A 27,256-nucleotide genomic window follows, 5' to 3' on the forward strand; every position below is an offset into this window, starting at 1 on the left:
ACAACACGAACAGGGACGGATTCAAATGGCACCAGTGGCCCAAAGATGCGAAAGTGGCAAGAAATTGGACGAAATTTGTTCAAAATACGAGGGCGTGGGGAAAGCCGACGAAATGGTCAGTCGTTTGTTCCGCACACTTTACCGACGAAAGCTATGCTACGACAGAGATGGCAAGAATGTGTGGATATCCTGCGACACTCAAAGCAGATGCATTTACAACCATAAAGTCAAAGAAATCTGCCGCCAGACCCCCATTGAATCTGCCGGAGTGTGTGAGCAATTCAGGGACAAAGGACCTCGCTAGCACGGCAAGCAATGGCGGCAGTTTGTTCCCGCAGACGAGCGAGCTAAACCCCCTGGATGTCTTGGCTCACACTGTCCCTTATGCCACCGAAGATGATCAAGAGACGAATATCGACCCTAGCTTCCCTGGCCTGCTGACATCAACTCCAAAACTGGACAGATCAGCTTTCAGGAAAAGAGAGCGGATGAGGGTATGTCTACAGAATATATTAATTGATGAAAACTTTATTCATTACTCGCGGTTTTACGTAAATTATTATACATAAACTGTGTTTACCAATGATTTAGCTTAAAAACATTTATTTTTTTCAATCATTCGAGTACATTCGGGTAGTCTTGTGTAATGCAGTATTTTGTGTCTATTTAGGTATGGTTAACCTGAGTGCTGAAATCGTGGAAAAATATATGTTGTTAGCGCGCCTGAAATGGGCTGTCTGCACTCTCAAAGTGCATGTTGTTGCCAAATGTATTTCATATGCTGTAAACCTAGTTCATAGTTGTTAGTTTCCTTTAATGCCAAACAAACACATACCAATCGTTGGTTAGAAGGCGATCGCCAAATTCGTCCTCGCTTTCTCCCGTGTCGCTTTCTCCGGTTTCGCTTGCATACGGTTCAAACCGATATGGCTCAATAGCTTCAGTTTCTTCTTCAATTTGGTTTTCGCTACCTGCCTCCACACTACAACCATCCGTTTCAATACATGCGTAATCTGTTGAATCGCTTAAGCCGCTGAAATCCGAGTCTGAATCCGAGCTAATGTCGCTATAGCTTGCTGTTCTATCCGCCATGTTTGTTTGTATCGGCATCACTATGTGACGTCACAGGAAAATGGACGGGTGTATATAACGATGGGTAAAATCAGGCACTTTGAAGCTTTTTTTTTAGGGATATTGCGTGATGGGTAAAATTTTGAAAAAAAACTTCGAAAAATAAAATAAGCCACTGGGAACTGATTTTTAATGGTTTTAACCATTCTGAAATTGTGATAATGTTCCCCTTTAAGGGTACTAACAGTATATGATTGATACTACAGTGATCGGATCCATATTTCTATAATAATAATAACTTTTGATTATCGTAAATAAGTAAACAATAAAAATAAAGTGGACTCTCAATCTATGTCCGCCTCTACCCACAGAGACAAAGATTGTGGATGACTGGCAAGAGGATTCACTACGTTCATTTAGAGTGAACATAGAGTGAACGCTCTTGTACCCTGTTTGAAAGCAAGAGACAGGGAAAACAAACACACAGAAATGGTCATTTACTCAAGCCGGCAAAGTTATCGAGTTAATTTTCATTTACCATTTTATTAATTGACTTATTAATTGTGGATACCAATACTACTTCAATACCAGAGCTATAACCTGGGCTTTTTCTTCCTCGCGCTTAGCGTTGCTATGACAACAAACCAGTGACGTGCGGTCACTGGAGGCAGGTGAGGCCCCGCCTCACCTGCCATCATGGAAAGAAAAAAAATGTAAAAAGAAAAAAAATTAATTAAATTGTTATATGTATTCAGTGATTATACTATAAAGTTATTTTCCATTTAACTTCACCAGTTTTAGATTGTTTTTATTCAAAATCGCCAAATTTTCACATTTGCCGTTCAAATACAGAGAAGAGATGGTGCGGTGAACAGCAGCCAGTTGAGGCACGTCACTCAGTGCCTCAACATGGATTGCGTAATGACTCGGCTAACTGCTGGCCTGCTGTGCAGTGAGACCGTATTGCTATATGAACTATATTATACATTTCCATAGTTTAGTTAGCTGAGGTATATAATGTACAGTGTATTTTGTCAACAACTGTATGTGTGTAACGTATTTCTTGTGCTGAGCAATCATAAAACTGCTGTGAAGACGCACTGTGTGAGGCTCGCAGTAATCCCGCCTCCTGGTGCCGGTTAATGCACCCCTGCCGCAGAATGCACCCCCCGACGGGAGCGCCACACCAACCAAAGCCCACACCCGAACCCTCCACGTGCAAGACCGAATCCACCCAAAAAAAGTCACTTAACAAGAAGCCAAAAAGTGCAAAAACAACAATGATGGCGCCGGAGGGGCCGTGAATGACTGCAGGGACACAACATTAGGTACACCTGCAGACTGCAGCACGGATTGCATATTTCATTCTTTCACAACTCCTCCAACACGAACACCACTGTTCCCGCACTTTTAAGTAAAGGTAAGACCATAATAACCTTTTTTTAATTAAATGTGCTTTTTTTGTGTGCTACAGTTTGTATGTGTAAAGTTAAAGTTAAGTTAAAGTACCAATGATTGTCACACACACACACTAGGTGTAATGAAATTTGTCCTCTGCATTCGACCCATCCCCTTGATCACCCCCTGGGAGGTGAGGGGAGCAGTGGGCAGCAGCGGCGCCACGCCCGGGAATAATTGTTGGTGATTTAACCCCCAATTCCAAGCCTTGATGCTGAGTGCCAAGCAGGGAAGAATGCTGGTATGAGCTTTTAAACATAACCCGTTAACTGCTGCCAATCAAATGGTGAATAAGATACTCTTTAGGGTTCATATGTTTGTAAATCTGACTGTGATGAAGTCAGTGCCTCACCAGCCGTCAACCTCACCGCACGTCACTGCTACAACCCTATAGCAAATGAAATGTAACACGCAATGTTCAGACACTAATGTTCCGCTTACTGATTATTTCATAAAATGTTGCTTCCTAATGAAACTTTAGGCTAATTTGTCAAGGATTACCATTTGTGACAACCTAGTTGGAAGACTGCATTTCCTACATAGCAGTGAGCTGAAAGTGTAAAAAGTAGAGTGGTAACAGCAAGTAGTTGTTATGTGTGGACCTGGAAAGCACCCTTGATGGGAAAGAGTGATACATCTTATACAGATCCACCCATTAGTTTAGTCAAGCCCACACGGCTCAACCACACTTGACACATGACAATACTTTGGTGCAAATTCAAGCGTAGAACAAAAATAACGCTTACTGTGCCTGGCCTTGGTTGTGGAATAGCTTTGTCATAGCCTTTGAAGGTGGAGTTGTCAAACTTGTCTTCAATGGCCTTTATTGAATAAATGCAAATGGCAGTGGAGTTCCTATAACACAAGAACAGGAGGAGGACTGAATTTAGCATTGTTGCAGTGACCATACATGTACAGTACAGGCCAAACGTTTGGACACACCTTCTCCTCATTCAATGCCTTTTCTTTATTTTCATGACTATTTACATTGTAGATTGTCACATCAAAACTATGAATGAACACATGTGGAGTTATGTACTTAACAAAACAAAGGTGAAATAACTGAAAACATGTTTTGGTCGGGGTGGGGCGGGGGCGTGGTTGGGGGCGTGGCTAAGAGGGGAGGAGTATATTTACAGCTAGAATTCACCAAGTCAAGTATTTCACATATATATATATATATATGTATGTGTGGGGAAAAAATCACAAGACTATTTCATCTCTACAGGCCTGTTTCATGAGGGGGGGTTCCCTCAATCATCAGGAGATTTTAATGGGAGCATTCACATACCATAGTTTATATAGGGCACAGAGTGGGTGGGTACAGGCTGGCGTAGGGGCGTGGTGATTGGCTCATGTGTTACCTAGGAGGTGTTTCCGTCTGTGGCGGCATGTTGTTACAATTCCGCTGCGTTTGTTGAGGGATGACAGGTCTGGACGGTAAATAGTAAACAGTTTCTCTTTCAAGCATAGGTTGCATCTTTTATTACCACTATTGTAAGGTGTGCTGGATGCAAGAATTTGCCATGTTATTGAATATTCAACATTATTGTCTTTGAGGTCCCAAATGTGTTTGCTGAGTTCTGTGGTATTCCGCAGGTTTTGGTTCCTGAAAGAAGCCTTGTGATTGTTCCATCTGGTTTTGAATTCTCCCTCGGTTAATCCTACATATGTGTCGGATGTGTTAGTGTCCTTGCGTATTACCTTAGATTGGTAGACAACTGATGTTTGTAAGCACCCCCCGTTGAGAGGGCAATCAGGTTTCTTTCGACAGTTAAAGCCTTTGTTGGTTTTGGAGTCGCTCTGTCCGGGGGCCGACGGCTCATTTGCAATTGTTTTGTTGTGGTTTGAGATGATTTGTCGTATATTGTTCATACAGCTGTAGCTCAATTTAATGTTGTTCTTGTTGAATACTTTCCTTAGGGTGTTGTCTTTGGGAAAGTGTTTGTCAATCAGATTGAGGAATTTGTGTCCAATGTTAGTTGAGACGTTTTTGCTGTATGGGGGGTTGTACCAGATGATGTCGTTTCGTTTTCTGTTCTTTTTTGGCTGGTTTCCTGGCGTGGGTTCATAGGTGAGGGTGAAATTGTATCCGCTTTCATCAAGGGCTTTTTGGTACGGGGGGGTTGCTTGGTCAAATTCAGCTTTGCTAGATGACAGCATCGATAGCCTTTTATTAATTCCGGTAGGTATTCTTTTCGTGGTGGTGGGTGGGTGGTTGCTGTCATGGTGCACGTATTGGAGTGTTGTGTTGGGTTTCGTGAATGGTTGGTAGCTGTTATTTCTCAGGTTGAAAGTGACTTCAAGGAAGTTGACGGTTTGCTTGTTGGCTTCAATCGTGATCCGTAGGCCGTTCTCTTTGAAAATTTGGCATATGCGCTTCTTGGTATTCTCGCTGCTCCTTGGCGAGGCGCGACACACTGCCAGTCCGTCATCACGGTAAATACCAAGGTTCAGATTGAGGCTAGCGAGCTGGGAGAGGAGGAAACTTCCAACGAGTTCACACGTTTCTGCTCCGTCATATATATATATATATATATATATATATATATATATAAGAAATACTTGACTTTCAGTGAATTCTAGCTATATATATATACTTGTTATTATATATATATATATATATATATATATATATATATATATATATATATATATATATATATATATATATATATATATATATATATATATATATATATATAAATAAAAGAAATACTTGAATTTCAGTGTTCATTTATTTACACATATACACACACACATAACACTCATCTACTCATTGTTGAGTTAAGGGTTGAATTGTCCATCTTTGTTCTATTCTCTGTCACTATTTTTCCAACCATGCTGAACACCCTTTCGCAGGTACCCAGAAAGGTTTCGAGTTCCACCAAAAAAACTGAATCTCTGAAGACAGTATAAACATCTGTGTTAAAGGTGTACAAATACTGTTTGTATAATAAGCATGTTATTGTTTACAAATGAGGGTTAAGAGTTCAGTACTAAAAAAAAAAAGAAAAAAGAATGTGGCTTAAGTACAGTTTTTTAATTGAGCTGCTGCATTTTTTGGTTGGGTTGTTTATTTATTTTGAGTATTTCTAAAAGGGGAGGAATGTAATAGTGATCTATGTTTGTCTGTTGCCATCTCCTGGTGAATGTTGGCTATAGCGTACTGGGGTTACTTTTTGGTTGGCCAACGATTTACGTGGTGTTGCGCACCTGACGTCAAGTGTGTGAGTCTGTTCTGAAGTCTACAGTAAAGAGACGTACTTCATCACCTCGCCCAGGGCCGGCCCGTGGCATAGGCCGTATAGGCAAATGCTAAGGGCGCCGTCCATCAGGGGGCGCCACGCAAGTGCCACAAATGTTGGAGAGAAAAAAAAAAAAAAGAGAAAAAAAGTTGGTACTATTATTTCTAAATACAAAAAATAATCCCACGTTAATTAAAATGCAAAGTAAAGCCTATTTAATAGAAATAGTATTTGTTACAACATTCCCCCCCCCCCCCTCCCCCGCACGGTGCGCCCCCTTCCTTCCCGTATCATGACTCTTTTTGGACGTCACCACGTCAAAAAATCAACACAAGATGTAAAACGGCCAAAACTGTCAGGTGCCCAGGGAAGAAAAAAGAGAAAAGAAGAGGAGGAGAAACGAGAAAAGACAGAGGTAGCAGGTAGGTAACGTTAGCCTACATGAAATTATTTGTCTGTTACAGAATGTGATAGTAACCTGGCTTTTTAGCATTAAGCTAATGTTACATGAGTCGGCAATTGCTAATCAATAAATAGCTAGTTCTGGTTTAACGTCGGGTTAATATTGTGGAGGGGGCTAAATTGTTATGGAAAATAATAATGTAACGTTAGGTAATTACAGTACTCCCACCTACATTCCTCTGGGACATTTGTATTAGATATTTTAAGCAGGTGTTTTTTGTTTACATTGTTATTGCCTTCTGGTTAGCTAATGTTTGCCCTGCAGGTAATAGTCACTTTTCCACCCCTTTATATATTAGGTATATAAAGTAAGTAAAAAAAAAAGGTCAAAGACAAAGCTATTCGGTTTCTTGTGAGTATACACTTCACTGCCGATGTGGGGGGGGGGGCGCCACCTAAAATCTTGCCTAGGGCGCCAGATTGGTTAGGGCCGGGCCTGACCTCGCCTGGTTATTGCCTCCAACTCAATATATTACAACAACATTGCTGTTTACGGCAGACAAACTGCTTTACGGTAGAATAAACCATGACTGCTGTTGTTGTGTGTTGTTACCGCGCTGGGAGGACGTTAATGAAACTGCCTAACAATAAACCCACATAAGAAACCAAGAACTCGCCCTCCATCATTCTACAGTTATAACGTCATTGAGCAGGCACGCTTTATATATATTGTGGGAAAGCGGACGTGAATACAGGCTGTTGACACGTCACTCAGGTTGACACGTCACTCAGGTCCGCCTGAATTTCGGGAGATTTTCGGGAGAAAATTTGTCCCGGGAGGTTTTTCGGGAGAGGCGCTGAATTTCGGGAGTCTCCCGGAAAATCCGGGAGGGTTGGCAAGTATGGCGCAGAAAAAAATGGTAAAAGCACTAGAAAGAACTCTGAGTCATAAGACGAGCATTAAAACAATCCTGGATGGTCAGTCACTGCGTAGGCAATGCAGGGTTGTCATGGTAAGGAATCATTAGGTTGGTAGATCTTTGATTATTGATGCGCCGATCGATTTTCATGAAGAAATTTGTCATTGCTGATTGATGCCTTTTAAAGTTGACCACAAATGTCTCTGGCCGACACTGTATTCATTTCAAGTCCCTCGGCGGACAAGCGGCTAGCAGCTAGTTATGTACAGTATGTCCATACACAGTGTGGAGCCTCTTCCCAAGCTAATAATATTTACCTCCATTACAGCAAATAAACAACATTTCTTAGTATCCTGGATATAATTACTGGATACCAGTATCACTGGAGGACGAGGCTAAACATGTTACACACCGAGGTAGCTAAGCTAACCACAAAGCTCGCCTTAGTTTTTATTGACCTGAGCAAGGTCTTTGACACCATCCATCACACATTACTTTGAAACAAAATGCAGAGGTATGGTGTCAGAGGTCTTGCTCATGATTGGTTGAAAAGTTATCTTGGTGGCAGAGAACAGTATGTGCATACATTCAGATAAAAAGATGATAACACATGGAGTACCCCAAGGTTCTGTACTGGGACCAAAATTGTTTTTATTGTATATTAATGACATCTGTAAAATCTTTAAAAAACTCAACTGTATATTCTCTTTGCTGACGATACAAGTCTGTACTGTTCTGGGCAAGACCTTGGCCAGCTCCTAGAGACTGTAGAGAGTGAACTCAACATACTAAAGCAATGGTTTGATGCCAATAAACTATCAATCAACCTAAATAAAACAAAATATATATTTTTTGGAAATAGGAAAGATAACATGCAGTGTCATATAAGAATTGATGATATGGAGATAGAAAGGGTGTATTCAACAACATTTTTGGGAATCTATATAGATGAAAAATTAAATTGGAAACTGTACATAAATATACTCAAGACAAAGATGGCAAAAATCATTGCTATGTTACATAAAATTAAAAACTCTGTAAATCAAAAGGCTATTAACATGTTATATAATTCTTTCGTACTCCCTTATCTTAATTATTGTGTTGAAATCTGGGGTAACAATTACAAATCAAACATCAACTCTATGTTCTTACTTCAAAAGAAAGCGATTAGAATTGTAAATTATGCGGATTATCATGACCATACCAATGCTCTGTTTATTACATTAAAAACATTAAAACTGCACGATCTTGTTGACCTCAACACTGCTACTTTGACGTACAAAGCTCATAACCACATGCTGCCTTGGTGTCTACAGGAGAGGTTCCAACCCAGGGAGAATCCCTATGACCTCAGAGGTTCAGACCCAGAGAGAATCCCAATGACCTCAGAGGTTCAGACCCAGAGAGAGTCCCTATGACCTCAGAGGTTCAGACCCAGAGAGAATCCCAATGACCTCAGAGGTTCAGACCCAGAGAGAGTCCCAATGACCTCAGAGGTTCAGACCCAGAGAGAGTCCCAATGACCTCAGAGGTTCAGACCCAGAGAGAGTCCCAATGACCTCAGAGGTTCAGACCCAGAGAGAGTCCCAATGACCTCAGAGGTTCAGACCCAGAGAGAGTCCCTATGACCTCAGAGGTTCAGACCCAGAGAGAGTCCCAATGACCTCAGAGGTTCAGCTGTCTTCCAGAAAGCAAAGATAAGAAGGAGCTTAAAAAGTAGATGTGTTTGTGTCAGGGGGGTTCAACTGTGGAACAGCTTGGATGATTCCTTCAAATGTTCCACTTCCATTCACACATTTAAAAAACACTTAAAGACCAATGTCTTGGAAAAATATATCACTCTTGAATCAACACTGTAGTTAATACTATGATCAATGTTAATTACAAACTAAATGTGGGATATAAATATAATGGAAGTATAATTTTGTGTATATAGTATATAATTAGTACAAAGGTTTAACATGTGTACAAGGATATTTCACATGTCTTTACTGTGTATATAACTGAACAGTATTTATGTTGTGTATAATGTGTATTTATAATATGTTGTGAAAAGGAAATTTCATATTTTTTTTGGAAGCTCATCTCGTACTTGACTTTGTTTATATGGTTAGGCCATACTTGCCAACCTTGAGACCTCCGATTTCGGGAGGTGGGGGGTGGGTGGTGGGGCGGGGGCGTGGTTGGGGTGGGGCGGGGGTTGTGGTTAAGGTATATATATATATATAAGAAATACTTGACTTTCAGTGAATTCTAGCTATATATATATATATATACATATATATATATATATATATATATATATATATATATATATACATATATATACATATATATATATATATATATATATATATATATATATATATATATATATATATATATATATATATATATATATATATATATATATATATATATATAAATAAAATAAATACTTGAATTTCAGTGTTCATTTACAAACTACAACTCACAAACACTTTAGAGTTAGGCTCCACCATCAGAATGTGTACTTAAACTTATAAAGATCACATGGATATTATTCAGTGAGTTGATTCACCAAAACTAACCTGTTATACAGGAGGAAAAAACACACAGGACGTTTCAATTGTTCACAGACTGGTCGCGCTCATCAGAATGACAAGACACTTCCGGTCTGCAGGTGATAGCATTCAATTGGGAAGAAACGCCCTACTGCCCCCTACTGACCAATGTGAATACTGATAAATGTGTAATGACAGCTCCAAAAACGAATTCAAACCACAAAATAAAATAAATAAATCAACACAAAAATGTGACACATTATGGGTGGGTCACATATGCATGTACAGTAGATGGCAGTATTGTCCTGTTTAAAAGTGTCACAACATTGCTGTTTACGGCAGACCAACTGCTTTACGGTAGACACTGTTGTTGTGTGTTGTCCACACGTCACTCAGGTCCGCCTGAATTTCGGGAGTTTTTCGGGAGAAAATTTGTCCCGGGAGGTTTTTGGGAGAGGCGCTGAATTTCGGGAGTCTCCCGGAAAATCCGGGAGGGTTGGCAAGTATGGGTTAGGCACAATAAGTGTTCAACGTCAGCCTAAACCCTTTCGCTCTGCAACTTTTTTTTTTTTTATTTATTTATGAATGTACAAGTGTTTGTTTATGAATGTACATTTGTTTGTTTATGTAAAACTGTTTGTTTATTTTGTTGACCATTGACCGAAGAAATAATAAACTAAACTAAATAAACTAAACTAAACAACACCAAGCAATAAGTGCTTAGCAAAGTTTAAGAGGTGCAGATGAAACCACGTTGAAGCAGAAAGTCAGCAGATATTAATAGGAAATGAACAAGTAGATGAATAATAGTCTAGAGAGGATAATACAACAACTGTTGGTGGGTATCACTCATGGATGATCGGTATCAGAATTAAGATCCTGATTGGAAACATCTTTAATCAAAGTACTTTGTGTCACGACTTGGACTGTGGCGTGGTTTGTTCTCCTGAGGTGCAAAAGATTTGGACCAGATGTGGCGTGAAGGGGAGTACATGATTTATTTAAACACTATAACTACAAAAAAAGGAAGTAAACAAAAGGCGCGCACAAGGGCGGAAGTACAAAACTTGACTATAAATACAAAACTTGCACAATGGCAGAAACTATGAACAAAGAAACAAAACTTGCAAACTATGGCATGAATAAAGAAAACTTACTTGGACATGGCATGAAGTGCGCAGAGGTTAACAGAGTGTGACAGGGGTATGAAGAGCATAAATGCGGGATGTCGCCAGGAAGACAAACTGAAAACAATGAACTTAAATACTACAGACATGATTAACGAAAACAGATGCGTGACTCAAAACGTGAAACAGGTGCGTGACGTGACAGGTGAAAACTAATGGGTTGCTATGGTGACAAGAGTGCACAATGAGTCCAAACATGGAACAGGTGAAACTAATGGGTAACCATGGAAACAAGACAAGGGAGTGAAAAGCAAGAAACTAAAGAGTCCAATAACTAAACAAAACAAAACATGACTAATACAAAACATGGTCACACAGACATGACACTTTGAATGTAAATACTAGCAAATATCCACCCATACTTCCTGTCGAGAAGTCACAGATCATCCAAGCAGTATTTAACTTTTTTAACCACACTCCCTCACCATGTTTGAAATATACTTGTGGGAGTATGAGCCAACTTATTATGACACATGAGCACCACCCCGGTGACATACAGTACAATAAAAAGCACACTCCTCAAGTTTTCCCAATGTTATTTCCAAGAGTTACACACAATTTCCCTGCAACTTTTGTATTTATCTTCAGTATTCAGAAGAAACAGATTTGGGGGATGTTTTCTCTATCAAATAAGACTAATGATAGACGCACCACTTCCAACATTAGGCACACCTGCACAATCTCATCACATCCAATGTAATCAAAGAGGTATATTCACCTAATAACCTGTTTAGTATTGTGCTTGTACAACTTCACTTCATACTAGGAAGTTTTTATCATACTTGGCTGCTTTGTCTCCTCATACGATACAGAGACACCTCGGATTTTGTTAGTAACTGAATCGTAAAAAAAAAAAAAATGTCTCACATAATAACGCAAATCAAATGACAACACAAATAAAACAAAATGACAGTCTATATTTTGTTTTTAAAGAAAATAAAATCAATATTTACCATTACTTTTATCTTTATTGACCCTTGTTGGTGAAGATGGCGAGGAGCGGAAAGGGAGCGTGTGTGTGTGTGTGTGTGTGTGTGTAAATCATTTTTGGTGATTTAACGCCCAATTCCAACCCTTGATGCTGAGTGCCAAGCAGGGAGGTAATGCCTCCCATTTTTATAGTCTTTGGTATGACTCATGTTGGCAGCGACAGTGAAACCTGGAGAGGTGTGATTGGGAAGAATGGCCGCCCGGATCTGAACCCGAGTGGTGTTCTGTTATTGGACTTTTGTGCTCGTCACAGATTGTCGATAACAAACACCATGTTCAAACATAAGGGTGTCCATATGTGCACTTGGCACCAGGACACCCTAGGCCGCAGTTCCATGATCGACTTTGTAGTTGTGTCATCGGATTTGCGGTCTCATGTTTTGGACACTCGGGCGAAGAGAGGGGCGGAGCTTTCTACCGATCACCACCTGGTGGTGAGTTGGCTGCGATGGTGGGGGAGGATGCCGGACAGACCTGGCAGGCCCAAACGCATTGTGAGGGTCTGCTGGGAACGCCTGGCAGAGTCTCCTGTCAGAGAGAGTTTCAATTCCCACCTCCGGAAGAACTTTGAACATGTCACGAGGGAGGCGCTGGACATTGAGTCCGAGTGGACGATGTTCCGTACCTCTGTTGTCGAGGCGGCCGATTGGAGCTGTGGCCGCAAGGTAGTTGGTGCCTGTCGTGGCGGTAATCCTAGAACCCGTTGGTGGACGCCGGCGGTGAGGGATGCCGTCAGGCTGAAGAAGGAGTCCTATCGGGTTCTTTTGGCTCATGGGACTCCTGAGGCAGCAGAGAGGTAACGACAGGCCAAGTGGTGTGCGGCTTCAGCGGTCGCGGAGGCAAAAACTCGGACATGGGAGGAGTTCGGGGAGGCCATGGAAAAAGACTTCCGGACGGCTTCGAAGCAATTCTGGACCACCATCCGCCGCCTCAGGAAGGGGAAGCAGTGCAGTGTCAACACCGTGTATGGTGGGGATGGTGCTCTGCTAACCTCGACTGCGGATGTTGTGGATCGGTGGAGGGAATACTTCGAAGACCTCCTCAATCCTACCAGCACGTCTTCCTATGAGGAAGCAGGGCCTGGGGAATCTGTGGTGGGCTCTCCTATTTCTGGGGCTGAGGTTGCCGAGGTTGTTAAAAAGCTCCTCGGTGGCAAGGCCCCGGGGGTGGATGAGATCCGCCCAGAGTTCGTTAAGGCTCTGGATGTTGTGGGGCTGTCTTGGTTGACAAGACTCTGCAACATCGCGTGGACATCGGGGGCGGTACCTCTGGATTGGCAGACCGGGGTGGTGGTTTCTCTCTTTAAGAAGGGGAACCGGAGGGTGTGTTCCAACTATCGTGGGATCACACTCCTCAGCCTTCCCGGTAAGGGCTATTCAGATGTACTGGAGAGGAGGCTACGCCGGATAGTCGAACCTCGGATTCAGGAGGAACAGTGTGGTTTTCGTCCTGGTCGTGGAACTGTGGACCAGCTCTATACTCTCGGCAGGGTCCTTGAGGGTGCATGGGAGTTTGCCCAACCAGTCCACATGTGCTTTGTGGACTTGGAGAAGGCATTCGACCGTGTACCCCGGGAAGTCCTGTGGGGAGTGCTCAGAGAGTATGGGGTAACGGATTGTGTTATTGTGGCAGTTCGCTCCCTGTATAATCAGTGCCAGAGCTTGGTCCGCATTGCCGGCAGTAAGTCGGACACGTTTCCAGTGAGGGTTGGACTCCGCCAAGGCTGCCCTTTGTCACCGATTCTGTTCATAACCTTTATGGACAGAATTTCTAGACACAGTCAGGGCGTTGAGGGGATCTGGTTTGGTGGCTGCAGGATTAGGTCTCTGCTATTTGCAGATGATGTGGTCCTGATGGCTTCATCTGGCCAGGATCTTCAGCTCTCGCTGGATCGGTTCGCAGCCGAGTGTGAAGCGACTGGGATGGGAATCAGCACCTCCAAGTCCGAGTCCATGGTTCTCTCCCGGAAAAGGGTGGAGTGCCATCTCCGGGTTGGGGAGGAGATCTTGCCCCAAGTGGAGGAGTTCAAGTACCTCGGAGTCTTGTTCACGAGTGGGGTAAGAGTGAATCGTGAGATCGACAGGCGGATCGGTGCGGCATCTTCAGTAATGCGGACGCTGTATCGATTCGTTGTGGTGAAGAAGGAGCTGAGCCGGAAGGCAAAGCTCTCGATTTACCGGTCGATCTACGTTCCCATCCTCACCTATGGTCATGAGCTTTGGGTCATGACCGAAAGGACAAGATCACGGGTACAAGCGGCCGAAATGAGTTTCCTCCGCCGAGCGGCGGGTCTCTCCCTTAGAGATAGGGTGAGAAGCTCTGTCATTCGGGGGGAGCTCAAAGTAAAGCCGCTGCTCCTCCACATCGAGAGGAGCCAGATGAGGTGGTTCGGGCATCTGGTCAGGATGCCACCCGAACGCCTCCCTAGGAAGGTGTTTCGGGCACGTCCGACCGGTAGGAGGCCACGGGGAAGACCCAGGACACGCTGGGAAGACTATCTCTCCCGGCTGGCCTGGGAACGCCTCGGGATCCCCCGGGAGGAGCTGGACGAAGTGGCTGGGGAGAGGGAAGTCTGGGCTTCCCTGCTTAAGCTGCTGCCCCCGCGACCCGACCTCGGATAAGCGGAAGAAGATGGATGGATGGATGGATGGTATGACTCGGCCGGGGTTTGAACTCACAACCTACCCATCTCAGCACGGACACTCTAACCACTAGGCCACTGAGTAGTAGTAGCAGCAATTGAATGGACTGCAAAGACAAGATATTTAATGATCTAACTGGAAAACGTTATTTTCTGAGAATATTTGTTCATTTGGAATCTGTGTTTTGTGGTCTGACGAGTCCACATTTCAAATTGTTTTTAGAAACTGTGGACCTCGTGTCCTCCAAGACGAAGAGGAAATAGGCGCAAAGCCTATAACAACGCAAAAGGCAGCATGTGTGATGGTATGGGGGTGTATTAGTGCCCAAGACATGGGTAACTTACACATCTGTGAAGGCACCATTAAAGTTTTGGAGCAACATATGTTGCCATCCAAGCAACGTTATCATGGACGCCCCTGCTTATTTCAGCAAGACAATGCCAAGCCACGTGTTACATCAACGTGGCTTCATAGTAAAAGAGTGTGGGTACTAGACTGGCCTGCCTGTAGTCCAGACATTGAAAATGTGTGGCGCATTATGAAGCCTAAAATAGCACAACGGAGACCCCCGGACTGTTGAACAACTTAAGCTGTACATCAAGCAAGAATGGGAAAGAATTCCACCTGAGAAGCTTCAAAACTGTGTCTCCTCAGTTCCCAAACGTTTACTGAGTGTTGTTAAAAGGAAAGGCCATGTAACACAGTGGTAAAAATGCCCCTGTGCCAACTTTTTTTGTAATGTGTTGCTGCCATTAAATTCTAAGTTAATGATTATTTGCAGAAAACAATGTAGTTTCTCAGTGTGAACATGAAATATCTTGTCTTTGCAGTCCATTCAATTGAATATAAGTTGAAAATGATTTGCAAATCATTGTCTTCTCTTTTTATTTACCATTTACACAATGTGCCAACTTCACTGCTTTTTGGGTTTTGCATATTGTGACACTGTTGAGTTCCCCCGGAGATGGCCAGAGACACTCAAAAGGAAATTGCTCTTTGTGTTGCTCAATGTGTGTGTGTGTTGTGCTGTCATTTTGCATTGTTATTGTAGTTAGTCTTTAGCGGAATTTAAGATTGCCTTAATATGTATTCATTTGAACTGTTAGGTGCACAGGCTGCAATAACACAAAACTATGTAGTTAAGTCGAGGGCCACAAAATATGGGCCACAAATTACCCAAGTGCCGCAAGTTTGAGACTGCTGCATTAGATTGTGTACGTGCACCTGATAAAGTCACATCCCTTCCAGCTCATTCTACCGCAGTTTACATTTATTTGTGACTGCAAAACCACGAGTGAGCCCAAACCTCCACAGGCAAGCACATTTCAAACTTGCTGACCTTGCATTATGTGCGTCACACTTGCTGTTGTTACTACACAAAGAAGAGAAAGTGTCGAACCAGCTGCTCGTGAAGAGGGCGTAGACTCTCGTGTCACGCCAGTCCTCGGCGTGCTGCACGTAGACGTCCTGCAGGCGGTTGAAGTAGAGGGACTCCTCTGGGAAGCCGCAGACCAGCCGAGCCTTGAGAAACGATGTCCACATGTTCTGGAAAAATCGTTTTGATCCGCCTTCATCCATCTAAAATAAAGAAAAGAATGATATGCACGAGAAACAACAGGCACGGGTAGATTTTGCGCTGTGTGCAGGCGCCAAGTCCTGTTGGAACTTGAAATCTCCATCTCCATAGAGCAGGTCAGCAGCAGGAAGCATGAAGTGCTCTAAAACTTGCTGGTAGACGGCTGCGTTGACCCTGGATCTCAGGAAACAGAGTGGACCGACACCAGCAGATGACATGGCACCCCAAACCATCACTGATGGTGGAAACTTTACACTAGAATTCAGGCAACGTGGATCCTGTGCCTCTCCTGTCTTCCTCCAGACTCTGGGACCTCGATTTCCAAAGGAAATGCAAAATTTGCATGGTTGGGTGATGGTTTGGGGTGCCATGTCATCTGCTGGTGTCGGTCCACTCTGTTTCCTGAGATCCAGGGTCAATGCAGCCGTCTACCAGCAAGTTTTAGAGCACTTCATGCTTCCTGCTGCTGACCTGCTCTATGGAGATGGAGATTTCAAGTTCCAACAGGACTTGGCGCCTGCACACAGCGCAAAATCTACCCGTGCCTGGTTTACGGACCATGGTATTTCTGTTCTAAATTGGCCCGCCAACTCCCCTGACCTTAGCCCCATAGAAAATCTGTGGGGTATTGTGAAAAGGAAGATGCAGAATGCCAGACCCAAAAACGCAGAAGAGTTGAAGGCCACTATCAGAGCAACCTGGGCTCTCATAACACCTGAGCAGTGCCAGAAACTCATCGACTCCATGCCACGCCGCATTAACGCAGTAATTGAGGCAAAAGGAGCTCCAACCAAGTATTGAGTATTGTACATGCTCATATTTTTCATTTTCATACTTTTCAGTTGGCCAACATTTCTAAAAATCCCTTTTTTGTATTAGCCTTAAGTAATATTCTAATTTTGTGACACACGGAATTTTGGATTTTCATTTGTTGCCACTTCAAATCATCAAAATGAAATGAAATAAACATTTGAATGCATCAGTCTGTGTGCAATGAATAAATATAATGTACAAGTTACACCTTTTGAATGCAATTACTGAAATAAATCAAGTTTTTCAAAATATTCTAATTTACTGGCTTTTACCTGTATATTTGTACCATGAATTGATTTATGTGGACCCCGACTTAAACAAGTGGAAAAACTTATTGGGGTGTTACCATTTAGTGGTCAATTGTACGGAATATGTACTGTATGTCAAGACGTGGACTATGGTGTGTTTGTTTTCCCGAGATGCAAGTAAAGCTGGACTGGTCATGGCGTGAAGGTGAATACATATTTATTTATAACACTCAAAGGAACAAAAAGTGCGCTCAAGGCGGAAGTACAAACTTGACTAACGAAACAAAAAGACTTGCACGTGGGCAAAAAACTGTGAACAATTACCGTATTTTCCGCACTATAAGGCGCACCTAAAAACCACAAATGTTCTCAAAAGCTGACAGTGCGCCTTATAACCCGGTGCGCTTTATATATGGATAAATATTAAGATTCATTTTCATAAAGTTTCGGTCTCGCAACTTCGGTAAACAGCCGCCATCTTTTTTCCCGGTAGAACAGGAAGCGCTTCTTCTTCTACGCAAGCAACCGCCAAGGTAAGCACCCGCCCCCATAGAACAGGAAGCGCTTCTTCTTCTACTGTAAGCAACCACCCGCCCGCGTAGAAGAAGAAAAAGAGCGCGGATATTACCGTACGTTTCATTTCCTTTGTGTGTTTACATCTGTAAAGACCACAAAATGGCTCCTACTAAGCGACAGGGATCCGGTTCATGAAAAGACGCAATCTCTCCATCCGCACACGGATTACTATTTCACAGCAACTGATATTCCTGTGAACCGCACTGTGGATACAACGCGAGCACGTACGGTGAATATTCGCACCACAGGGAATGAGAAGTCATCCTTCACTGTGGTTCTAGCTTGCCATGCTAATGGCCAGAAACTTCCACCCATGGTGATATTCAAAAGGAAGACTTTGCCAAAAGAGACCTTTCCAGCCGGCGTCATCATAAAAGCTAACTCGAAGGGATGGATGAAGAAAAGATGAGCGAGTGGTTAAGGTAAGTTTAAGTTTACGCGAAGAGGCCGGGTGGCTTTTTTCACGCAGCTCTGTCCATGTTGATATACGATTCCATGCGCGCCCACATCACGCTGGTTTTAATATATTATTAAAGTTTGACTGACCTATCTGACTGTTTTTTTGACATTCCTTTAGCGCAGTTAGATGCGGCTTACAACACGGGGCGGCTTATAGGTGGACAAAGTTTTGAAATATGCCGTTCATTGAAGGCGCGACTTATAACCCAGGGCGCCTTATGGTGCGGAAAATACGGGTAAACAAAAACACTAACTGTGGCATTAATAGAAAAGACTTACTTGGACAAGGCATGAAGTGCGCAGAGGTAGACAGAGTGTGACAGGGGTATGAATGCGGGATGTCACCAGAAAGACAAACTGAAAACAATGAACTTAAATACTACAGACATGATTAACGAAAACAGGTGCGTGACTCAAAACGTGAAACAGGTGCGTGACGTGACAGGTGAAAACTAATGGGTTGCTATGGTGACAAACAAGAGTGCACAATGAGTCCAAACGTGAAACAGGTGAAACTAATGGGTAATCATGGAAACAAGACAAGGGAGTGAAAAGCCAGAAGCTAAAGAGTCCATTAACTAAACAAAACATGACTAAAACAAAACATGATTACACAGACATGACACTGTACTGTGCAATCTACTAATAAAAGTTTCAATCAATCAATCAAGTAACATGTTTTTTTTTTTAACTATTAACACTTGTAATAAAGAGTTGGTCAAATATCAGATTATTATCCCAAGCAGGTGCATTAATATGATCCCTTCCTTACAGTATCTTAGGTTAGGACAATAATAAATATCTAAATTATATTATAATACAAAAAACAGTCAAGAGCCAATTTAGCTAAATGGTCTGGTGGGCTGAATTAGAAATGTTACAATCAGGGTATTTGACTTCAAAGTCCTCATGTGTCCAGGGAATCATTTCCTGAATTTGTAAACATGAAAATAAAAATCTAGACCTCTTGAAAACCTTATTTCCTTTGTTGTTTCAAGCTAGCATAGCATAGCATAGCATGCTTGCTTCTTATTTTCCGTTTACTGTACAGTGTGAACCATGTTTGACCTCGTCCTCCATTGATAACGGGACTTGATAATGATACTTATACACTAAGAACTGTAGTTTATTTGTTGCAACAGAGGTGATTATCTGTCAAGTGAGTGACCAAAAATAAGGTATCAGTCAGAGGTGATTGGCATTAAAAGGCATTAATTGGCAATGGCCGATCACATATTTTTTCACAAAAATCTGCCGATATTGATCGACCACATCCCTATACTGAATGAAATGAATGTCTACATTAAACTATTCAACAACACATAATGTATTATTTCTTAATCCAAACCCTTATCAGACTTAAGAGTTGGAATAGTACCAGCTCGGCTCTAAACGTTTTAGTTTCAGGCTGTCAGTTTTCCACATTAAACTGATCAAAATCATAAAAACGCACGCCACATTTGATGAATCAGAATTGCTCACAAACAACAACAATGGAAGAGAATAAGAGTAGTAAGAAAACAGAGCGTAGACTCTTGGTCATTTCTAGCCATAAATGTCATAATGACAGAGCGTTAACTATACTCCGCACGCTTGGACCTCTGAGTAACAAAGTACCTGATAGTACCTGGTTTTATTGATAGCGAGTAGACCTATGCTGGGCCAAATCTGAAGTCATCACCTGTGCTTATCAAAACTCCTAGAACAGGGGTCGGCAACCCGCGGCTCTAGAGCCGCATGCGGCTCTTTAGCGTCGCCCGAGTGGCTCTCTGGAGCTTTTTCAAAAATGTATGAAAAATGGAAAAAGTTGAGGGGAAAAAAATATATTTTTTGTTTTACCGTATTTTCCGCACTATTAGCCGCACCTAAAAACCACAAATTTACTCAAAAGCTGACAGTGCGGCTTTTAACCCGGTGCGCTTTATATATGGATAAATATTAAGATTCATTTTCATAAAGTTTCGTTCTCGCAACTTCGGTAAACAGCCGCCATCTTTTTTCCCGGTAGAGCAGGAAGCGCTTCTTCTTCTACGCAAGCAACCGCCAAGGTAAGCACCCGCCCCCATAGAACAGGAAGCGCTTCTTCTTGTACTGTAAGCAACCACCCGCCCCCGGAAGAAGAAGAAGCGCGCGGTGCATGCTGGGATATGTGACGTTTCATTTCCATTTGTGTGTTTATGTAAAGACCCCAAAATGGCTCCTATTAAGTGTGTTGTCTGTCTAATTATAAATAATGCAGACGAGGCGTGTTAACTGAGTTCTCAACGTTTACTCACAGCGTGCTCATAACCACATTCTAACTGCCAGCATACAACAACGCTTCTCAGGGCTACCGCGCATGCTCGTAACTATCGTCGCATGCTGGGTAGTGTAGTTGTTATATTTGCTAGCTCATAACATCACATTAAGAGACACGCTTACGCGCTTAATTCAATACTCGCCGTCATTCCGGGTGGATTGACAAAAGACCTCCAGCCGCTAGATATTGGTGTCAACAGGGCATTCGAAGCTAGACTGCTAACTGCGTGGGAACAGTGGATGACAGAAGGCGAACACACATTCACTAAGACGAGGAGGCAGCGCCAGACGACGCCAACATCTGCCAGTGGATCGTAAATGCCTGGGCAGATATTTCGGTCACAACTGTGGTCCGAGCTTTCCGGAAGGCAGGATTCACAGAACTGCTGGATAACAGTGACACTGACTCCGATGACTTCGACGAGACGGAGCCGGCCATTTTGGATCTCACATTTGCCCAACTTTTCACTTCGGACACCGAAGACGAAGGATTTACGAATGAAGAATAACTTCAGAAAGTGAGCGCTATGTTTATTTTGTGTGTTGTGACATTAACGTTCGAGCAACATTATGTTGCTATTGCTCTGCACTATTTTGAATTTTACTATGTTTGTGATTGCACATTTGCGTACATTTTGGGAGTGAACAGAGTTGTTAGAACGCTGGTTTTTAATATATTATTAAAGTTTGACTGACCTATCTGACTGTTTTTTTGACATTCCCTTTAGTGCAGCGTAGGCGCGGCTTATAGTCCGGGGCGGCTTATAGGTGGACAAAGTTTTGAAATATGCCATTCATTGAAGGTGCGGCTAATAACCCGGGGCGGCTTATAGTGCGGAAAATACGGTAATATGGTTTCTGTAGGAGGACAAACACTACACAAACCTCCCTAATTGTTATAAAGCACACTGTTTATATTAAACATGCTTCACTGATTCGAGTATTTGGCGAGCGCCGTTTTGTCCTACTAATTTTGGCAGTCCTTGAACTCACCGTAGTTTGTTTACATGTATATCTTTCTGCGACTTTCTAGGACGTGTTTTATGCCACTTCTTTTTCTGTCTCATGTTGTCCACCAAACTTTTAACGTTGTGCATGAATCCACAAAGGTGAGTTTTGTTGATGTTATTGACTTGTGTGGAGTGCTAATCAGACATATTTGGTCACTGCATGACTGCGAGCTAATCGATGCTAACATGCTATTTAGGCTAGCCATATGTACATATTGCATCATTATGCCTCATTTGTAGCTATATTTGAGCTCATTTAGTTTCCTTTAAGTCATATTAATTCAATTTATATCTCATGACACACTATCTGTATGTAATATGGCTTTTAATTTTTTGCTGCTCCAGACAGATTTGTTTTTGTATTTTTGGTCCAATATGGCTCTTTCAACATTTTGGGTTGCCGACCCCTGTCCTAGACTAAGCATATTTTAATGAGATATGGATATATTGCCATTCCTTTTCCACACAATAGACTTCCAGGTGGCTACGAGCAAATCTACAGCTCAAGTTACTCGACTCTTTAAAGGGGTTACTTAGTGAGGGATTAGAGTTCCCCTTGGTGTCGTCTGTCAGTTTCAAGGTTACCTTACAGACTCGGGCCACCCTGGAAATCCACGGATCGGCCTCCGGGTTGTGGTCGGAGTTCTTTTCACGAAAGAAAATGTAAATCTTTTCATCGTCAGGGTCGTCTTTCCGCTGCACCCAGGACGCAGAGACGAATGTAGGCTCTGTTGGAGAAGGACATCAACATTTCAGCAATATGTAAACGGTCCATTGACTGCACTGTAGATTGATTGTGCTTCTGACCTGACACCCAGCTGTCATACATCCAGATATTGGGTCTGTTTCCTGCTTTCCTTCTGAACTGCAAGGCACTGCCATCAGTATCCAGTGGAGCTGCAGCATATAGATCACCCTCTAAAAGCGAGATACGGCCCTTCTATTATTAAGCATGCTTCATCTCGATTGTCACATTCTTTTACGATGATGCAATTACGTAATGTCACATTCTTAAGCCTTCGAGAAACTCACGAGGCAGTTTATTAACATACCGACTCGAAGAGACAGCGAGTTCTGTGTATGCATGAACGGTGAAATACCCGTCCCTTCGTAATCCTCCACTACGTCAGGAGCCTGAGAAGGGAGTAGAAGAACATGATGATTATTAGACAAAACACAAAACCAGTGAAGTTGGCACGTTGTGTAAATCGGAAGTAAAAACAGAATACAATGATTTGCAAATCATTTTCAACTTATATTCAATTGAATAGACTGCAAAGACAAGATATTTCATGTTCGAACTGAGAAACTTAATTTTTTTCTGCAAATAATCATTAACTTGGAATTTAATGGCAGCAACACGTGCCAAAGTAGTTGGGAAAGGGCATGTTCACCACTTTTCCGTTTAACAACACTCAGTAAACGTTTGGGAACTGAGGAGACACATTTTTGAAGCTTCTCAGGTGGAATTCTTTCCCATTCTTGCTTGATGTACAGCTTAAGTTGTTCAACAGTCCGGGGGTCTCCGTTGTGCTATTTTAGGCTTCATAATGCGCCACACATTTTCAATGGGAAACAGGTCTGGACTACAGGCAGGCCAGTCTAGTACCGCACTCTTTTACTATGAAGTCATTGTTGTAACACGTGGCTTGGCATTGTCTTGCTGAAATAAGCAGGGGCGTCCATGGTAACGTTGCTTGGATGGCAACATAAGTTGCTCCAAAAGCTGTATGTACCTTTCAGCATTAATGGTGCCTTGACAGATGTGTAAGTTACCGCGGTATAGCTCGGTTGGTAGAGCGGCCATGCCAGCAACTTGAGGGTTGCAGGTTCGATCCCCGCTTCCGCCATCCTAGTCATTGCCGTTGTGTCCTTGGGCAAGACACTTTACCCACCTGCTCCCAGTGCCACCCACACTGGTGTTGTGTTTTAGTGTGTTCCTGCCTTCTCTGTTGTCTGCACCTGTGTTTTAGTGATTCATCCTCGGCGAGGTGCGGACCTGGTGACACACCTGCTCGCAATTAGCCCGCCAGTACTTAAGCTCATCACCTACAGCTTGACCTTGCTGGTCATTGTTTCCTGAACTCCGCAAGTGCATGCACCTACTTCGCCTCATGGTACGTTGCTTTCCCTTGTCCTGTTATTGCTAACTTCTTTGTGTTTGTTCCCTAGCCTCCTTGAGGCAACAAAGACTTTATGCAGTACTTGGTGCACCCTGGCCTCCCCCCCTGCCAACCACTGAGGAACCTGTTTTGTTAATATACATGGTGTGCACTTTTTGCCCCATCGCTCTTTGTTACATTTTTGGACTTATTAAATATATTACTTTTTGTATTTCAAACTTGCCTCCCGTCTCTGCATCCCGGGATCACCCCCCTTGACCAGTTCGTAACAACTGGTTTAAATGTAACTTAGATATTGGGTTTCACAATGTAAAGCGCTTTGAGTCACTTGAGAAAAAGCGCTATATAAAATGTAATTCCCTTCACCCCCATACCATCACTGTTGGCTTTTCAACTTTGCGCCTATAATAATCCGGATGGTTCTTTTCCTCTTTGTTCCGGAGGACACGACGTCCACAGTTTCCAAAAACAATTTGAAATATGGACTCGTCAGACCACGGAACACTTTTCCACTTTGTATCAGTCCATCTTAGATGAGCTCAGGCGCGAAGAAGCCGGCGGCGTTTTTGGGTGTTGTTGATAAATGTCTGTGGCTTTGCATAGTAGAGTTTCAACTTGCACTTACAGATGTAGCGACAAACTGTAGTTACTGACAGTGGTTTTCTGAAGTGTTCCTGAGCCCATGTGGTGATATCCTTTACACACTGATGTCGCTTTTTGATGCAGTACAGCCTGAGGGATTGAAGGTCCGTAACATCATCGCTTACCTGCAGTGATTTCTTCAGATTCTCTGAACCCTTTGATGATATTACAGACCGTAGATGGTGAAATCCCTAAATTCCTTGCAATAGCTGGTTGAGAAATGTTGTTCTTAAACTGTTCGACAATTTGCTCACACATTTGTTCACAAAGTGGTGAACAATCATGGCACCCACCTGTTCCCAAATAGCCTGTTCACCTGTGGGATGTTCCAAATAAGTGTTTGATGAGCATTCCTCAACTTTTTTGCCACTAATATTTGCAAAAAACAACAACGTTTTTCAGTTCTAATGTTAAGTATCTTGTCTTTGCAGTCTATTCAATTGAATATATGTTGAAAAGGATTTTCAAATCATTGTATTCTGTTTTTTGTTTTTTTTACGATTTACACAACGTGCCAACTTCACTGGTTTTGGGTTTTGTACAAACACACACACACACACACACACACACAGATGCATGAAATTACCAACTGGGTGAGTCTGTTACTTCATTAGACTTTTAACAGCCCGTAAAATAAGGCAAAACTCACAAGCTTCCAGCAGTGTGGGCTGTGACCGTTGGTCCCGCAGACCAAAAGGATGTCCTCAAACCTCTCGATGACAGTGATGATGTTAGGACGAGGGCCCTGTGCAGCACACAGTCTGTCATTATCACGCAGCAACAACAACAACAACACACTGCATTCAAGTCATTCACACCATCACCAACCTCTTGGCATTGCTGGTCGCTTGTGGCATTAAGATGGAATGTCTGCAGGGATATACAGTAAAGTCATGAAAGGACTATAGACAAACTGTACACAAATGGATGCTTATTTTGCAGTTTTCCCCCCTTAAATGGCACTTAAGATAATGTCTTCTTCTCTGGTCAGAGACTTGAAACGGAATAACAACATTCTACTCATGAATACTGGACCAGTACTTTAAAGAAGCTCAACACTGGTCAGGATGTATGGAATTCCATTAGATGAATTCTGTAAATGTGCTGCACAATATGAAAGCAAGCTAAAACATAACAAGGTCATTTTTTTTCTTGTAGGCAATTCCAGTGTGAGATCAATTTGCTTAATACCTTCAGTCATTTCATTTGTACTCAAACATTAGCAAAACAGTTTGCTTACAGAACAAGACCATTTTGTCAGTGTGTGGAAAACTGGGTTTTTGTCGAGTCAAATTTTACAATTTGTATTATTTTGAGTAATGTACAGTACAGGCCAAAAGTTTGGACACACCTTCTCATTTCAATGTGTTTTCTTTATTTTCATGACTATTTACGTTTGTCAAGACGTGGACTTTGGCGGGGTTCGTTTTCCCGAGTTGCAAGGAAATTGGAGCGGACATGGCGTAAAGGTAAGGACTAGAGATGCGCGGATAGGCAATTATCCGTCGTCAACCATCCGCCATCCACCCGATGTAACATTTGATCAGAACCGCACCCGCCCGCACCCGCCCGTTGTTATATATCTAATATAGACGATGCAAGGCATTAGTGAGGTTATAAAGCTTTTGCCTGTTAAAGAAAGGAGACTGATCCAATGCAGTACAGACATTCGCGTGCCACGCTGTCACGACCCAGACGCACACCAGTGCGCAATCAACAATTTGCTCACGCATTTGTTGACAAAGTGGTGACCCTCGCCCCATCCTTGTTTGTGAATGACTGAGCATTTCATGGAATCTACTTTTATACCCAATCATGGCACCCACCTGTTCCCAATTAGCCTGCACACCTGTGGGATGTTCCAAATAAGTGTTTGATGAGCATTCCTCAACTTTATCAGTCTTTTTTGCCACCTTTCCCAACTTCTTTGTCACGTGTTGCTGGCATCAAATTCTAAAGTTAATGATTATTGGCAACAAAAAAAAAGTTTATGAGTTTGAACATCAAATATGTTGTCTTTGTAGCATATTCAACTGAATATGGCTTGAAAATGATTTGCAAATCATTGTATTCCGTTTATATTTACATCTAACACAATTTCCTAACTCATATGGAAAAGGGGTTTGTATATAAACGTGGATTAATTGATTGATATTAATTTTCCTACTGTATACAACACAATTGTACAGGCTACAGGTCACATCATTTTATAAAACAAGTCTTGACTTTTTAATTTCTTTACATTATAAATAAAACTACCTGTATTTTAACGAACAACATCACCTTCGACACTCAAAGTCCGATATAACGCGACGTTCGATAGAACGCGATCGTGATGTGGACCCCGAATTTTTGCTCATTCTTTTGCGTTGCTTTTCACCATTGTCATGACTTGGTCTTGGGTGTTTGCTTTTCCGGGATGCAACGGAAAGTTGGCACGGGCGAGACGGGAATTAAGGTACATGATTTATTTATTATTATCAAAAAAAAAGAAACGCACAGTGTCGGAGAATAAACTATGAAACCAAAAGACTATAGCAAAAAAGTACAAATGAAAAGCACGCACAGTGGCGGAGAACAAACTATAAAAAACAAAAAGACTATAAACATGGAACAAAAACTTACTTGGCTTGGACAAAAATAGTTGCATGAAGAATGGACATGGAAAGAATGGACAGAGCATAAGTGTGGTGAGGTCGTCAGAAAGACAAACTGAAAAACACTGAACTTAAATACTACAGACATGATTGACGAAAACAGGTGCGTGACTCAAGACGTGAAACAAGTGCGTGACGTGACAGGTGAAAACTAATGGGTTGCTATGGTGACAATCAAGAGTGCACAATGGGTCCAAACGTGGAACAGGTGAAACTAATGGGGTAATCATGGAAACAAGACAAGGGAGTGAAAAGACAGAAACTAAAGAGTCCTATAACTAAACAAAACATGATTACACAGACATGACAACCATATTATCGCGTATTTACAAACTTACACAGTAAATCCCGCCCCCCTCTGTGACGTGAGAACACAATCCACCATTCACGTCA

General features: G+C 42.4%; 1 protein-coding gene across 1 annotated transcript in view; it reads right to left on the bottom strand.

The window, feature by feature from the left end:
- sema7a (semaphorin 7A (JohnMiltonHagen blood group)) overlaps positions 1–27,256 on the bottom strand; it is a 68,345-nt gene that overhangs the window by 27,734 nt on the left and 13,355 nt on the right. The window contains exons 3-9 of the mRNA XM_061969454.2: positions 25,035–25,076; positions 24,856–24,951; positions 22,494–22,575; positions 22,249–22,359; positions 22,027–22,169; positions 15,861–16,039; positions 3,276–3,384 (exon numbers count right to left, since the gene is read on the bottom strand). Of these exons, the coding sequence (XP_061825438.2) occupies positions 3,276–3,384; positions 15,861–16,039; positions 22,027–22,169; positions 22,249–22,359; positions 22,494–22,575; positions 24,856–24,951; positions 25,035–25,076 (762 nt within the window). The remainder of the gene's footprint in view (positions 1–3,275; positions 3,385–15,860; positions 16,040–22,026; positions 22,170–22,248; positions 22,360–22,493; positions 22,576–24,855; positions 24,952–25,034; positions 25,077–27,256) is intronic.

Source organism: Nerophis lumbriciformis, linkage group LG10 (genome assembly GCF_033978685.3).
Source record: "Nerophis lumbriciformis linkage group LG10, RoL_Nlum_v2.1, whole genome shotgun sequence".
Classification (NCBI taxonomy): Eukaryota; Metazoa; Chordata; class Actinopteri; order Syngnathiformes; family Syngnathidae; genus Nerophis; species Nerophis lumbriciformis.